This window comes from Zalophus californianus, chromosome 10, assembly GCF_009762305.2.
Source record: "Zalophus californianus isolate mZalCal1 chromosome 10, mZalCal1.pri.v2, whole genome shotgun sequence".
In the NCBI taxonomy this organism is placed as follows: domain Eukaryota; kingdom Metazoa; phylum Chordata; class Mammalia; order Carnivora; family Otariidae; genus Zalophus; species Zalophus californianus.
Window position 1 is genome coordinate 63,886,050 of NC_045604.1, and position 15,985 is coordinate 63,902,034.

Sequence of the window (15,985 nt, forward strand, 5' to 3'; positions counted from 1 at the left end):
AATGTTTTCAAGGTTCATCCATGTTGTAGCATGTATCAGTATTCCATTCCTAAAAAGGAATAAAAATTGCCAAATAATATTCCATTTTATGGATACACCAACTTTTAAAAAAATTCATTCTTCAGGTGATGGACATTTTGATTTTGTCCACTTTTAGACTATTATGAGTAGTGCTGCTGTGAACATTTATTTACAAGTCTTTGTGTAGACATAATGTTTTTATTTCTCCTGGGTGTATACCTAAGATTGAAATTGTGAGTTATATGGTATCTAATTTCATTTCTTTGTTGTCAGAGAAAATATCTTGTGTGATTTCAATTCTCTTGTATGTATTGAAGTTTGTTCTATTGCCTAAAATATAGTTTGTCCTAGGGGATTTTCCATGTGCACTTGTGAAGAATGTATAGTCTGTTGTTGGGTGGAGTGTAGATATCTGTTAGGTTTAGTTGGTATAGAGAGTTGTTTAAGTGTTCTCTTTGTTGATCTTTTGCTATTTGTTCTATCCCAGTATTGAAAATGGTATATCAAATCTCCAACTATTATTTTTGTTGAACTGTCTATTTCCCCCTTCATCCTGTCAGTTTTTACTTCATGTATTTTGGGTCTCTGTTGTCAGATGAATATGTTTATAATTATTATACTTTCCTGATGGATGACAAACTATCTTGACATTATAAAATGTTCTTTATCTTTGTACTATTTTTGCCTTAAAGTTATTTTCTCTGATACTACTATAGCCTTTCCACCTTTCTATGGTTGCCTTTGCATAATATCTTTTTTTACCCTTTACTTTCAACCTACTTGTATTTTTTTAAAGATTTTATTTATTTATTTGAGAAACAGAGAGAGAGTGTGCACAAGCAGGAGGAGGGGCAGAGGGAGAGGGAGAAGCAGACTCCCCACTGAGCAGGAAGCCCAACATGGGGCTCCATCCCAGGACCCTGAGATCATGACCTGAGCCAAAGTCAGATGCTTAACTGACTGAGCCACCCAGATGCCCCTCAACATATCTGTATTTTTGAATCTTAAATGTATCTCCTATAGACAACATATAGTTGGAACTTATTTTGTTATCAGTCTGATAATCCCTGCCATTTGATTAGACTGTTTAGTACACTCACATTTAATGTTATTATTGATATAGTTGGATTTATGTCTGCCATTTTATTTTCACTTTCTATATTTCTCATGTCTTTTTTGTTCCTCTGTTCCTCTATTGTTCTCTTTTGCATTAAGTGAATATTTTCTAGTATAACAATTTAATTACATTAATTTCTACTGCATTTTTTAAAGATTTTGAAATCTAGGGCTGGCCATATACATATGGCACACTGCAACAATGGGAACACTTACATTGCACAACCAATTTGTAAGATAATTTTACATTATCACACAAAGCTAAAGATGCACATACCAATGGTTCAGCAATTCAATAGCAGCATATATTCTACAGAAATCCATGCACAAGTGCACCAGGAGATGTGTGTATTTGTAGCAGAATTGTTTCTAATAACAAGAAAAAAATTGAAATTCTAATTTCCATTCATAGTGAAATGGGTAAGCATCCTATAATTATGCTATAGACTATATGCATTATACAGCAGTAAAAATGAATCAAACACAGCAATCCAAATCAACATGAATGAATTTCACAAACATAACATTGAAAGAAAAAGGCAAGTCATCATGGAAGAAAAGTACTGTATGATTCCATCTATATAAAGTACAAAACTTGAAAAATTAAATAATATATTATTTAACAATACATATAAGTGGTAAGCTAGTTTTATAAAGCATGAGAATTGACTTTTGTATATTAACCTTGTATCCTGCAACCTTGCTACAATTGCTTATTAGTTCCAGGATTTTTTTTTATTTGTTCTTTGGGATTTTCTACATAGATAATCATGTCATCTGCAGATAAAGAACATTTTACTGCTGACGTAAGCTCTGTTCTTTCTCCTAGCCTTAAAAAAACAATAATACTAGGGTTGCCTGGCTGGCTCAGTTGGAAGAACATGCAACTCTTGATCTTGGGGTTGTGAGTTTGGGCCCCATGTTTGGTGTAGAGATTACTTAAAAATAAAATCTTTAAAAATAATAATAATAGGAGAAGAGCCCAAGATGGCAGAGGAGTAGGAGACCTTAATTTCATCTGGTCCCAGGAATTCAGCTAGATAGCTATCAAACCATTCTGAACATCTGCAAACTCAACCAGAGATGGAAGAAAAGAATAGCTGCAACTCTACGAATAGAAAAGCGACCACTTTCTGCAAGGTAGGAGGTGTGGAGGAGTGAATCCAAGGTGATACATGGGAAAATAGACCATGGGTGGGGGAGGAAGACTCCGTCAGCCGGCTACCTGCAAGTGATAGAGCAAGGGAGCACAAAATCAGAACTTTTAGAAATCTGCTCCAGTGAGGGACTTTGCTCAGGTGGCTAAGCGGGGGGTGAAACCCTCGCTGGGGCAGTGTGGTCTCAAGATCCTCAGGGTCACAGGAAGACTGGGGGTGCCTGAGTATGACAGAGCTCCCAGGTATCAGAGAGGGGAGGCTGGCTGCAAAGAGTAAGCACAGGAGTGAGCTCTCAGCTCAGGGTTGCCGTAACTGTGATCTGTAGCACAGTTGGGACACTGCTCTTCAAGGAGGGCCCCAACAAGCAGCAGAACTGGAAAGACACCCCCTTCCCCAGGAGAGGCGGTGCAGGAGTTGCTCGGTTTGGGTTGTGTGCTTGAGATAGAAACTCTCCATCACATGCTGGGTGAGCACAGAGTGCAGCCAGAGAGTAAGGGAGACAGGAGTGACTGACTGCTTTTCTCTGAAGGCTCACTGAGGAGTGGGTCCCTGAGCTTTTAGCTCCAGGGCCAGAGATTGAGGACCACCATTTTCATTCTCATCCTCTAAAGCTACATGGAAAGCCTTTGGGGAACAAAAGCCACATAGAGCAAAAAGGAGCAGATTACTTAGCCTGGCCCCTGACAAGGGAGGTGCAATTCTGCCTGGGGCAAAGACATTTTGAGAATCAATGCAACAGGCCCCTCCCCCAGAGGATCAGCAAGACTATCCAGCCTAGACCAAGTTTACCAATCAATGAGAACTGCAAACCTCCAGAGCTAGCAGAATACAGCACATAGAATTCATGGCTTTTTTCCCCATGATTCTTTAGTCTTTCAACTTTAATTTTTTTAATTTTCTTTATTTCTTTCTTTTTTAAAATTTTTCTTCTTTCCTTTTTCAACCAACTTCTTATCTTATCAATTCCTTTCTTAAAATCTTTTTTAATTTCCATTTTACAGTCATATTCTATCCCTTCATTGTATTTAACTTTATTTTTGTATAAGTTTTTCTTTCATTAAAATTTTGGGATGCAGTTTCTTTTAACAGACCAAAATACACCCAAAATCTTCTGTATGGCTCTGTTCTATTCACCCGCTTTATCATATTCTCTCTTTCTCTCTCTCTCTCTTTCTTTTCTTCTTTTTTTGGGGGGGTTGTTTTGTTAAAGTATTTTTTAATTTTCATCTTTATAGATACATTCTATCCTCTCAATGTATTTAATTTTATTTTTGTATATATAAGTTTTTCTTTCTTTACAATTTTAAGATGTGGTTTCCTCTAACAAACTGACCAAAAGACACTCAGGAGATAATGATTGCTCTGTTCTATTCACCTGTCTGTTTATATCCCTTCCTGTGTTGTTGTTGTTGTTTCTTTCTCTTTTGTTTTTTCTTGTTTAATTTCCATTTTTACAGTTGAATTTGATCCTCTCATTGTATTTAATTTTATTTTTGTACATATACAAGTTTTTTTTTTTCTTTACAGTTTTGGGATCTAGTTTTCTAAAAAACAGACAAAACTGCACACAGAATCCAGCATATTGTTCTATTCTGCTCACCTGTCTGATTATATTTTTTTTCCTGATTCCAGGTCTCTTCTGATTTGTTTAGTGTATATTATTCTGGGGTCATTGTTGCCCTTTTAGTATTTTGTTCTCCCATTCGTCTATTCTTCTCTGGACAGAATGACAAGAAGGAAAGACTCACCTCAAAAAAGAGAACAAGAGGCAGTACTGACTGCCAAGGACCTAATCAATATGGACATTAGTAAGATGTCAGAACTAGAATTCAGAATAACAATTATAAAATACTAGCTGGGCTTGGAAAAAAAAATAGAAAACATTAGATAATCTCGTTCTGGGGAAATAAAAGAACTAAAATCTAACCAACTCAAAATCAGAAAGGCTATTAATGAGATGCAAAAAAAAAAAAATGGAGGCTCTAACTGCTAGGATAAAAGAAGCAAAAGAGAGAATTAGTGATATAGAAGACCAAACGATGGAGAATAAAGAAGCTGAGAAAAAGAGAGATAAACAACTATTGGATCACAAGGGAAGAATTCGAGAGGTATGTGATCCCATAAAGTGAAACAATATTAGAATAATTGGGATCCCAGAAGAAAAAGAAAGGGGGGGCAGAAGGTATTTTGGAGCAAATTATAGCAGAGAACTTACCTAATCTGGAGAGGGAAACAGGCATCAAAATCCAGGAGGCAGAGAGAACCCCCCCTCAAAATCAATAAAAATAGGTCAACACCCCAACATCTAATTGTGAAACCTACAAACCTCAGAGACAAAGAGAAAATCCTGAAAGAGCTCGGGACAAGAGGTCTGTAACCTATAAGGGTAGAAACATTAGGTTGGCAGCAGACCTATCCACAGAGACCTGGCACACCAGGAAGGACTGCCATGATATATTCAGGATACTAAAGGAGAAAAATATGCAGCCAAGAATACTTAATCCAGCTAGGATGTCATCCAAAATAAAAGGAGTGATAAAAAGCCAGGACAAACAGAAACTAAAAGAATTTGTGATGACCAAACCAGCCCTACAAGAAATATTGAAAGGATTCCTCTAAGCAAAGAGAGAGCCCAAAAGTAACATAGACCAGAAAGGAACAGAAACAATATACAGTAACAATCACCTTACAGGCAATACAATGGCACTAAATTCATATCTTTCAATAGTTACTCTGAATGTAAATGGGCTAAATGCCCCAATCAAAAGACACAGGTTATCAGATTGGATAAAAAAGCAAGACTCATTGTTATGCTGCCTGCAATAGACTCATCTTAGACCCAAAGACACCTCCAGATTTAAAGTGAGGGGGTGGAAAACCATTTATCATGCTAATGGACACCAAAAGGAAGCTGGGGTGGCAATCCTTATATCAGACAAATTAGATTTTATACCAAAGACTGTAATAAGAGATGAGGAAGGACACTATATCATAATTAAAGGGTCTATCCAACAAGAAGCTCTAACAACTGTAAATATTTATTCCCCTAACACGGGAGCAGCCAATTATATAAGCCAATTAATAACAAAATCAAAGAAACAAAATGATAATAATATAATAATAGTAGGGGATTTTAACACCCCCCCCTCACTGAAATGGACAGATCATCTAAGCAAAAGATCAACAAGGAAATAAAGACTTTAAAAGACACACTGGACCAAATGGACTTCACAGATATATTCAGAACATTCCATCCCAAAGCAACAGAATACACGTTCTTCTCTAGTGTCCATGGAACAGTCTCCAGAATAGATCACATCTGAGTCACAAATCAGGTCTCAACTAGTACCAAAAGATTGGGATCATTCCCGGCATATTTTTGGACCACGGTGCTTTGAAACTGGAACTCAGTCACAAGAGGAAAGTTGGAAAGAACCCAAATCCATGAAAGCTAAAGAGCATCCTACTAAAGAATGAATGGGTCAACCAGGAAATTAAAGGAGAATTTTAAAAAATTCATGGAAACAAATGAAAATGAAAACACAACTGTTCAAAATCTTTGGGATGCAGTAAAAGCAATCCTAAGAGGGAAGTGTATAGCACTACAAACCTTTCTCAAGAAACAAAAAATGTCTCAACTACACAACCTAACCCTACACCTAAAGGAGCTGGAGAAAGAACAGCAAATAAAGCCTAAACCCAGCAGGAGAAGAGAATTAATAAAGATTAGAGCAGGAATCAATGAAATAGAAACCAAAGAACAGTAGAACAGATCAATGAAACTAGGAGCTGGTTCTTTGAAAGAATAAAATTGATAAACCCCTGGCCAGACTTATCAAAAAGAAAAGAGAAAGAACCCAAATTAATAAAATCATGAATGAAAGAGGAGAGAGCACAACCAACACTGAAGAAATAAAAACAATTGTAAGAACATATTATGAGCAACTATATGCCAACAAATTAGACAATCTTGAAAGAATGGATGCATTCCTAGAGACGTATAAACTACTAAAACTGAACCAGGAAGAAATAGAAAACCTGAACAGACCCATAACCAGCAAAGAAATTGAAGCAGTAATCAAAAATCTCAGTAAACAAAAAACAAAATCAGTAAACAAACAAGAGCCTAGGGCCAGAGGGCTTCCCAGGGGAATGCTACCACACATTTAAAGAATTAATACCTATTCTTCTGAAGCTGTTTCAAAAAATCAAAATGGAAGGAAAACTTCCCAACTCTTTTTATGAGGCCAGCAGCATTACCTTGATCCCAAAACAGACAAAGACCCCACCAAAAAGGATAATTACAGACCAATATTCCTGATGAACATGGATGCCAAAATTCTCACCAAAATACTAGCCAATAGGATCCAACAGTACATTAAAAGGATTATTCACCACGACAAATTGGGATTTATTCCTGGGATTTATTCCTGCAAGGTTGGTTCAACATCTGCAAATCAATGTGATACACTACATAAATAAAAGAAAGGACAAGAACCATATGATCCTCTCAATAGATGCAGAAAAAGCATTTGACAAAGTACAGCATCCTTTCTTGATTAAAACTCTTAACAGTGTAGGGATAGAGGGTACATACTTCCAATATGATAAAGGCCATCTGTGAAAAACCCACAGCAAATATGATTCTCAATGGGGAAAAACTGAGAACTTTCCCCCTAAGGTCAGGGACATGGCAGGGATGTCCACTATCCCAACTGCTGTTCAACATAGTATTAGAACTCCTAGCCTCAGCAATCAGACAACAAAAAGAAATAAAAGGCATCGGAATTGGCAAAGAAGTCAAACTCTCTCACTCTTTGCAGATGACATAATACTTTATGTGGAAAACCCAAGAGATTCCACCCCAAACTTGCTAGAATTCATACAAGAATTCAGTAAAGCGACAGGATATAAAATCAATGCACAGAAATCAGTTGCATTTCTATACACCAACAATGAGACAAAAGAAAGGAGTCCATCCCATTTACAATTGCATACAAAACCATAAGATACCTAGAAATAAATCTAACCAAAGAGGCAAAGAATCTGTACTCAGAAAACTATAGAATACTCATGAAAGAAATTGAGGAAGACACACAGAAATGGAAAAACGCTCCATGCTCATGAAGTGGAAGAACAAATATTGTGAAAATGTCTATGCTACCTAGAGCAATCTACACATTTAAAGCAATCCCTATCAAAATACCACCAACTTTTTTCACAGAACTGGAACAAATAATCCTAAAATTTGTATGGAACCAGAAAAGACCCTGAATAGCCAAAGGAATGTTGAAAAGAAAAGTAAAGTTGGTGGCATCACAATTCCGGACTTCAAGCTCTATTACAAAGCTGTCATCCTCAAGACAGTATGGTACTGGCACAAAAACAGACACATAGATCAGTGGAACAGAATAGAGAGCCCAGAAATGGGCCCTCAACTCTATGGCCAACTAATCTTTGACAAAGCAGGAAAGAATGTCCAATGGAAAAAAGACAGTCTCTTCAACAAATGGTGTTGGGAAAATTGGACAGCCACATGCAGAGGAATAAAGCTGGACCATTTCCTTACACCACACACAAAAATAGACTCAAAATGAATGAAAGACCTAAATGTGAGACAGGAATCCATCAAAATCCTTGAGGAGAACACAGGCAGCAATCTCTTCTACCTCAGCCATAGCAACTTCTTCCTAGAAACATCGCCAAAGGCAAGGGTAGTAAGGGCAAAAATGAACTGTTGGGACTTCATCAGGATAAAAAGCTTTTGCACAGCAAAGGAAACAGTCAACAAAACCAAAAAACAACTGACAGAATGGGAGAAGATATTTGCAAATGACATATCAGATAAAGGGCTAGTATCCAAAAACTATAAAGAACTTATTGGGGCGCCTGGGTGGCTCAGTCATTAAACATCTGCCTTCAGCTCAGGTCATGATCCTGGGGTCCTGGAAACGACCCCTGCATCAGGCTCCCTGCTCTGCAGGAAGCCTGCTTCTCCCTCTCCCACTCCCCCTACTTGTGTTCCCTCTCTCCCTGTCTCTCTCTGTGTCAAAAAATAAGTAAAATCTTTAAAAAAAAAAACTTATCAAACTCAACACCCAAAGAACAAATAATCCAATCAAGAAACGGGCAGAAGACATGAGCAGAGATTTCTGCAGAGAAGACATACAAATGGCCAACAGACACATGAAAAAAATGCTCAACATCACTCGTCATCAGGGAAATACAAATCAAAACCACAATGGGATACCACCTCTCACCAGTTAGAATGGCTAAACTTAACAAGTCAGTAAACAACAGATGTTGGCAAGGATGCGGAGAAAGGGGAATGCTCCTACACTGTTGGTAGGAATGCAAGCTGGTGCAGCCACTCTGGAAAACAGTATGGAGGTTCCTCAAAAAGTTGAAAATAGAGCTACCCTATGACCCAGCAATTGCACTACTGGGTATTTACCCCAAAGATACAAATGTAGTGATCCGAAGGGGCACTTGCATCCCAATGTTTATAGCAGCAATGTCCACAATAGCCAAACTATGGAAAGAACCCAGATGTCCATCAATAGATGAAGAGATAAAGAAGATGTGACATATTTATATATGTGGTGGAATATTATGCATCCATCAAAAAAATCTTGCCATTTGCAACAACATGGATGGAACTAGAAGGTATTATGCTAAGCGAAATAAGTCAATCAGAGAAAGCCAATTATCATATGATCTCACTGATACGAGGAATTTGAGAAACAAGACAGAGGATCATGGTGAAGGGAGGGAAAAATGAAACAAGACAAAACCAGAGAGGGAGACAAACCATAAGAGACTCTTAATCTCAGGAAACAAACTGAGGGTTGCTGGGGTGGAGGGAGTGGGAGGGATGGGGTGGCTGGGTGATGGACATTGGGGAGGGTATGTGCTATGGTGAGCACTGTGAATTGTGTAAGACTGATGAATCACAGACCTGTACCCCTGAAACAAGTAATACATTATATGTTAATTTTTAAAAAATGTTTTAAATGTTAAAAAAAGAACATTTTATTACTTCCTTCTCTATCTTGTATGCCTTTTATTTCCTTCTCTCGTCTTACTATGGCAGACACTTCCAGTGTGATCTTGAATAGGAAGGGTAATCAGAGGAGACATCTTTGCCTTGTTCACAGTAGGAATGGATCTAGTTTCTCACTATTGAGTTTTTTGCATGACTTTTGCAGATGCTCCTTTATCAAGTTGAGGAAGTTCCCCTCCATTGCTTATTATCTAAGAGTTTTTATCGTGAATAGGTGTGAGATTTTGTCAAATGCTTTTTCTGCATCTATTGATGTGATTATATGCTTTTCCTTTTTTTAACCTTTGGTGTGATAGATTACATTAATTGATTTTTAATGTTGAACCAGACTTGCATAACTGGAATAAATCCCATTTGCCCTTGTTATGTAATTCTTTTTACACACTGTTGAATTCGAAAGGTCTGCAACTTTACCTGTAATGTTTTATCTGGTTTTGGTATTAGGGCATCTTTCTCTATTGTTCTTCTGTTTTCAGTGCATTGATTTCTGCTGCAATTTTTTTTCTAGTTCCTTTAGGTTTGTATTGCTTTTTTTCTCTAGTTTTCTAAGGTGGAAACTTAGAGCATTGATTTTAGATCTTTCTTCTTTTCTAATATATGCATTTAATGCTACACATTTCCCTCTAAGCCTTGCTTTCACTGTAGCCCTCAAATTTTGGTAAGCTGTATTTTTTTCATTTGTTCAAGACATTTTTCATTTTCTTTTTGTTCAAAATATTTTTAAATTTCAGTTGAGATTTCTTCCTTGACTAATGTGTTATTTAGAAGTGTTTAAGCTCCAAATCTTTGGGAATTTTTCCAGCTATCTTTCTGTTATTGACTTCTAGCTTAATTACATTGTATTTTGAGAGCATACTTTGTATATGTTCTGGGTTTTTTTTTTTTTTTAATTTCTTAAGATGTGTTTTATAGCCAAGGATATGGTGTGTCATGGTCAATGTTCCATATGAACTTGAGAAGAATGTGTATTCTGCGGTTGTTGGATGAGATATTCTTTAAATGTCAATTGGATACACTTGATTGATGGTGCTGTTTAGTTCAATTATGTACTTACTGATTTTCTGCCTGCTGGATCTGTCAATTACTGAAGGAGGAGTTTTGAATTTTTTTTTAGATTTTATTAATTTATTTGAGAGAGAGAGAGACAGAGATAGTGAGAGAGAGCACAAGTGGGGAGGAGAGGGAGAAGCAGGCTCCCTGCAGAGCAAGGAGCCAGATGTGGGACTTGATCCCAGGACCCTGGGATCATGACCTGAGCCGAAGGCAGACGTTTAACTGACTGAGCCACCCAGGGTCCCTAGTTTTGAATTTCTAACTATACTAGTGGATTTTTCTATTTCTCCTTGCAGTTCCATATTGTTTTAAAAAAACATATTTGTGACAAAACTAGTTTTTAAAAAGCACAGGAATGGAAACACAGATGCAAACACAAAATCAGGCCAGTGATTATGTGTAAGTAAGTGGGGATGAGGGAAGGAGAGGCGTAGGATATTTCTAAGGTATTGGTAACATTCTGATTCTAATCTAGATGATTAGTACACAGACGCTCATCTTAGTGTTATTCTTTAAGTGTGTGTGTGTGTCATATACTCTTTTGTATATATGATACATTAGTAATAAAATTATTAAATAAGTGGTATTTTAAAAGAAACACAAAGAAAATATGCATATATAGAGAATATCAGAGGTTCATTTTTTTAAAAGATTTTATTTATTTATTCGTGAGAGACAGAGAGAGAGAGAGGCAGAGGCAGAGGGAGAAGCAGGCTCCCTGCCGAGCAGGGAGCCTGATGCGGGACTCGATCCCAGGACCCTGGGATCATGACCTGAGCTGAAGGCAGACACTTAACGACTGAGCCACCCAGGCGTCCCTGGAGGTTCATTTTTAAAAATACTGTCTTGGATGCCATAAAATACCATCCACATGATTGACTAATCTGGGTTTAGAAAAGGTTATCCTTATAAAAGATACATTTTGTGGTAAAACAAAAAAGCAAAATAGAAGAGATAGTTCTGGGCAGAACTTAAAAGACAGTGGAACATAAAGACAGGGAAGATAGAATGGGCACCCCAAGAAAGAGGAAGAACACATACAGTTCTGGTAGGCAAACAGGAAGAACACACCTGAAATATAATATGGCAAGTGAAATTAAATAGGAAAAAATATGGAAATTCCCTGAAAATCATTTGGAATAGCTTGAATTTTTTTCCTGGATATAATTAAGGGACCACTGATGTTTCTAAGCAGAACGTGACTTAATGAAATTCAGTTTAAAGGAGATAAATTAAAACATGGCAGATTAAATGCATTTATTTATCTCTATTCTTTCCCATTATCTTACTAAGATAGTTGCAAGCCTACAAGGAGAAACGATGGAAAGAGAAGCAAGAACAGAAAGTAGAAAGCAGAGAGAGAAGTGGTATCTGACATAGAGCATGAAATTGTGTTAATTAAGAGCTTGCAGAGGGGGGGCACCTGGGTGGCTCAGGCATTAAGCGTCTGTCTGCCTTCGGCTCAGGTCATGATCCCAGGGTCCTGGGATCGAGCCCTGCATCAGGCTCCCTGCTCAGCAGGAAGCCTGCTTCTCTGTCTCCCACTCCCCTTGCTTGTGTTCCCTCTCTCGCTGTGTCTCTCTCTGTCAAATAAATAAATAAAATCTTTAAAAAAAAAAAAAAGAACTTGCAGAGGTAAATTCTAAAGTGATGGGAACCCTCCACTGTGCCTTCAGTCCTTTCCTCCAGCGCTGCTCCCTGAATATGGAAAACTAACATATATCCTCCTGGCAAGATAGAAGAGGATTTCTCTTTGCATTAACTGATCAGACCTACTTAAAAAAAAACTTAAATTTGAAGTCAGAAGAGGAGAAGCACAATGGAACACAAGAGGAGAGAGAAGTATCCCTAAGAACTGACCCAAAACTTGTTACAACTTCTCTCTTATATATTAAAGGAAAACCAAAGACTACCAGAGAATTACAGAAACCTTCCAACATGAACGTCAGACACCTAAATCAATAAAGAGAACAATGGAACTCAGAGGAAACAAGACATAGCAGGGAGCAAAAGAAAAATCCAAAAAAACATAAATAACATCTTCACAGAAATAGGAGAAGATATTATATACATAAAAGAAAACTATGATTTTATAAAATGGGAAAGAAGTAAGAAAAGAATTTTGAGAAGTGTATAATCACAATGAAAAAAATCAAACACTTGAAAACAAAATAATAGACATGGAAAATTGAAATGCTCAGTATGTCCTGACCGAGCCTTGAGTGTTGGCTCCTTTCTAGGCCTTGTAGATAAACAGTTCTCCATCCAAACAAAAGAGTCACCAATACCTCATTATAATGTGACTACACATATGTGAGGTTATCATATAGCCAGTGGACAATGTAAAAAATGGTACTGATGATTGTAGAAACTATACTTGAAACTGATGTTATAGAGTCAGTAGTGTGACTTGCAAAAACAGTAATTGCATTGCGTTTCATGGTGGCATTGTTTAGGGCACAGAGGTTTGGTGACAACCCTACAACTGCCCAACATGGGTCCCCCTGAACTGCCAGGACCGCACTCTGAGTGGGCAGAATGCCATCACCCAAGTATGTATACACTGAGGAAAGAGGAAACTCAAGAGACGTTTACTGAACATCTACAACCTGATGAGAAACTCTCGGAATTTTTCATAACTTCCGAGATACATGGGAGAATCCTTATTTTCACAAATTCTGTAGGTCCACTCAAAAAATAGACCCAGCCCTGTCAAATTTTAGAATACCAAGAGAAAAAGAGAAGATCCTAAAACTTATAGAAAGAGCATATTTAAATAACAAGTCAATGTATCATCTGACTTTTCATTAGGAAACTTTAATACAAAAAGACTGGAGAAAATGCCCTGAGATTTCTGAAGTCTCTGCCTAGCCAATTTATCCAGCAGGTGTGTAAAATATTTTCAGATATTCAGGGTCTCAAAAATTTATGTTCTTATATACTTTCAGAGAGAGGTACTAAAGAATGTGCTTTAGCAAAACAAGAAAGAGAAAAGCTCTGGATCCAGTAAATGGTGGCTTCAACTCAGAGTACTGAAGTGAAACAAGTACTAGATTACCTCTGCATTTACCACATGGAAAATATTGTGGAGCACCACATCACCTATTGGAACACTTAGGAAACAACAAATTTTCAAAATGAAATAATTATTAACTCTAGGAGAAATATCATGAATATATATGTATATATGAAAATGTAATTATAGTAAAATAACTGACATACTAGTAAACAATATTTACATAGTAAAACAATGCAAAAACTATAGATTTAACTAAACTCTGTGATACTAGGAGAAGAGGCATTGTATGGGTAGTTATATTTTATGAGAAATACATCTTCATCTGTCATATAAGAAGCCAATATATAATGTGTAAAAATCATATATTAAGAGAGAAGCATAAGAATATTTGAGAATTTGGAGACCATTGCAGATGAAATAGCAATAAGCGTCAAGATTGTTTTCCTTTGGGAATAAGAGTGAAGAATGAGGAGAAATGGGGCAAAGGTAGCATTTTAGTGCTATTTGATTTGTTTAACCCAGATTTATGTTGATAAAAGTAAAAAATTTTTTTAAATGATAAATGTCAACAATGTACAAGATGGATGAGAGAAAAGAAAGATACCATTTTATTTTTCTATTTTCTTTTTTTTTCTTCTTAGGACCTGGCATATTTTGATGCCAATGACAACAGATGATGTACTAAAGGAGATTAAAGGAAATCAAGTGGCTTTTCAAGATTGCTTCACTGCAGATTTTCTTTTCCTGCTGACCTTTCCTTTGTTGACAATACCTGAGATTCCTGGATTTTTACCAATCTGTTCACCACATGGTAGTCAGTTAATAGCAGCCTGGGCTGCTTGTGTTCCTTCATTTGTTGTTGTGGTAGCTGATATGGAGACCTTTCAAACAAATGATTCATTCCGTACTTGGACCAGAATCAGAGTGCCTCCAAACATTTTGACTGAGGATGAAAGACACAGTGTGTCTGATGTAAGCCTAACACGGGATGGAATATTTTTTCTAATAAATGGTATTCTTTACATAAAAAGTTTTACTGGGTTCAAAAGACTGGGTATAAATGAAAATCTTCCTGATAGTGGAATTATTGGCATTACAACAAGAAAATGGTGTTGGATCAAATATTTATTAAAGGTTAGTAAAAGATTATGTATATGTATATTACACTTACACATTTAGATATATTTACTGTATTATTTATTTCAGCGAAATATGAGACTATACTATACAGCTTTTTTGCAGAGTTATTTTATTTATGGTTGTAAATGAGTCCATCTTCCTAACCTAACTTTTCAGAAGCCTCGTTATAGAGATACACTTCCAGCAAAAGAAATAAAATAAATATTGTATATTATTATGCAGGTTTATTTAGCCATATTATGAGAGTTTTGTTTTACCTTGACATGGGCAAAAGGTCCAAAAAATTATTTTTCCCAAACAAAGATTCTATGTGCTCTCAAAAATGAATTAACTTCTCTTTTTGACAATATAGCAAATAAGATATCCTAAAGCTATTCCATTACAAAACACCTAAAATGTTGTGTAAAATTTTAAACCTTTTTTAAAGCATGTAGCTGGACCTGTATGGAAGTAGGGGAAATCCTGAGAGGAATGGGGTACTCCTAGATCACTAATCCAGAGGCATAAGCCAATCTTAAATATTGTGCTAATCTTAAATATTTAGACCTCTGGTACGTGGACATAAGGCCTTGGGCCTGAGCATCTGATAAGCATTTTTTCATAAAACAAGAACCTTAAAAAATTTCCCCAACATAATTAAATCTATCTCAGCTTTAATTCTTAGAAGGAAAGAAAAGTCTGTCTCCAGAATTTGTGATCAGAATACTCATGAAAGAAATTGAGGAAGACACACAGAAATGGAAAAACGCTCCATGCTCATGGAGTGGAAGAACAAATATTGTGAGAATGTCTATGCTACCTAGAGCAATCTACACATTTAAAGCAATCCCTATCAAAATACCACCAACTTTTTTCACAGAACTGGAACAAATAATCCTAAAATTTGTATGGAACCAGAAAAACCCCCGAATAGCCAGAGGAATGTTGAAAAGAAAAGTAAAGTTGGTGGCATCACAATTCCGGACTTCAAGCTCTATTACAAAGCTGTCATCCTCAAGACAGTATGGTACTGGCACAAAAACAGACACATAGATCAGTGGAACAGAATAGAGAGCCCAGAAATGGGCCCTCAACTCTATGGCCAACTAATCTTTGACAAAGCAGGAAAGAATGTCCAATGGAAAAAAGACAGTCTCTTCAACAAATGGTGTTGGGAAAATTGGACAGCCACATGCAGAAGAATGAAGCTGGACCATTTCCTTACACCACACACAAAAATAGACTCAAAATGAATGAAAGACCTAAATGTGAGACAGGAATCCATCAAAATCCTTGAGGAGAACACAGGCAGCAATCTCTTCTACCTCAGCCGCAGCAACTTCTTCCTAGAAACATCGCCAAAGGCAAGGGAAGTAAGGGCTAAAATGAACTGTTGGGACTTCATCAAGATAAAAAGCTTTTGCACAGCAAAGGAAA

General features: G+C 36.8%; 1 protein-coding gene across 3 annotated transcripts in view; it reads left to right on the forward strand.

Moving 5' to 3' along the window:
• The window catches only part of CATSPERE (catsper channel auxiliary subunit epsilon), a 173,246-nt gene that overhangs the window by 87,600 nt on the left and 69,661 nt on the right, over positions 1-15,985 (forward strand). For all 3 annotated transcript variants that reach the window (XM_027612349.1, XM_027612351.1, XM_027612350.1), the window contains one exon: positions 14,071-14,563. In XM_027612349.1, the coding sequence (XP_027468150.1) occupies positions 14,071-14,563 (493 nt within the window). The remainder of the gene's footprint in view (positions 1-14,070; positions 14,564-15,985) is intronic.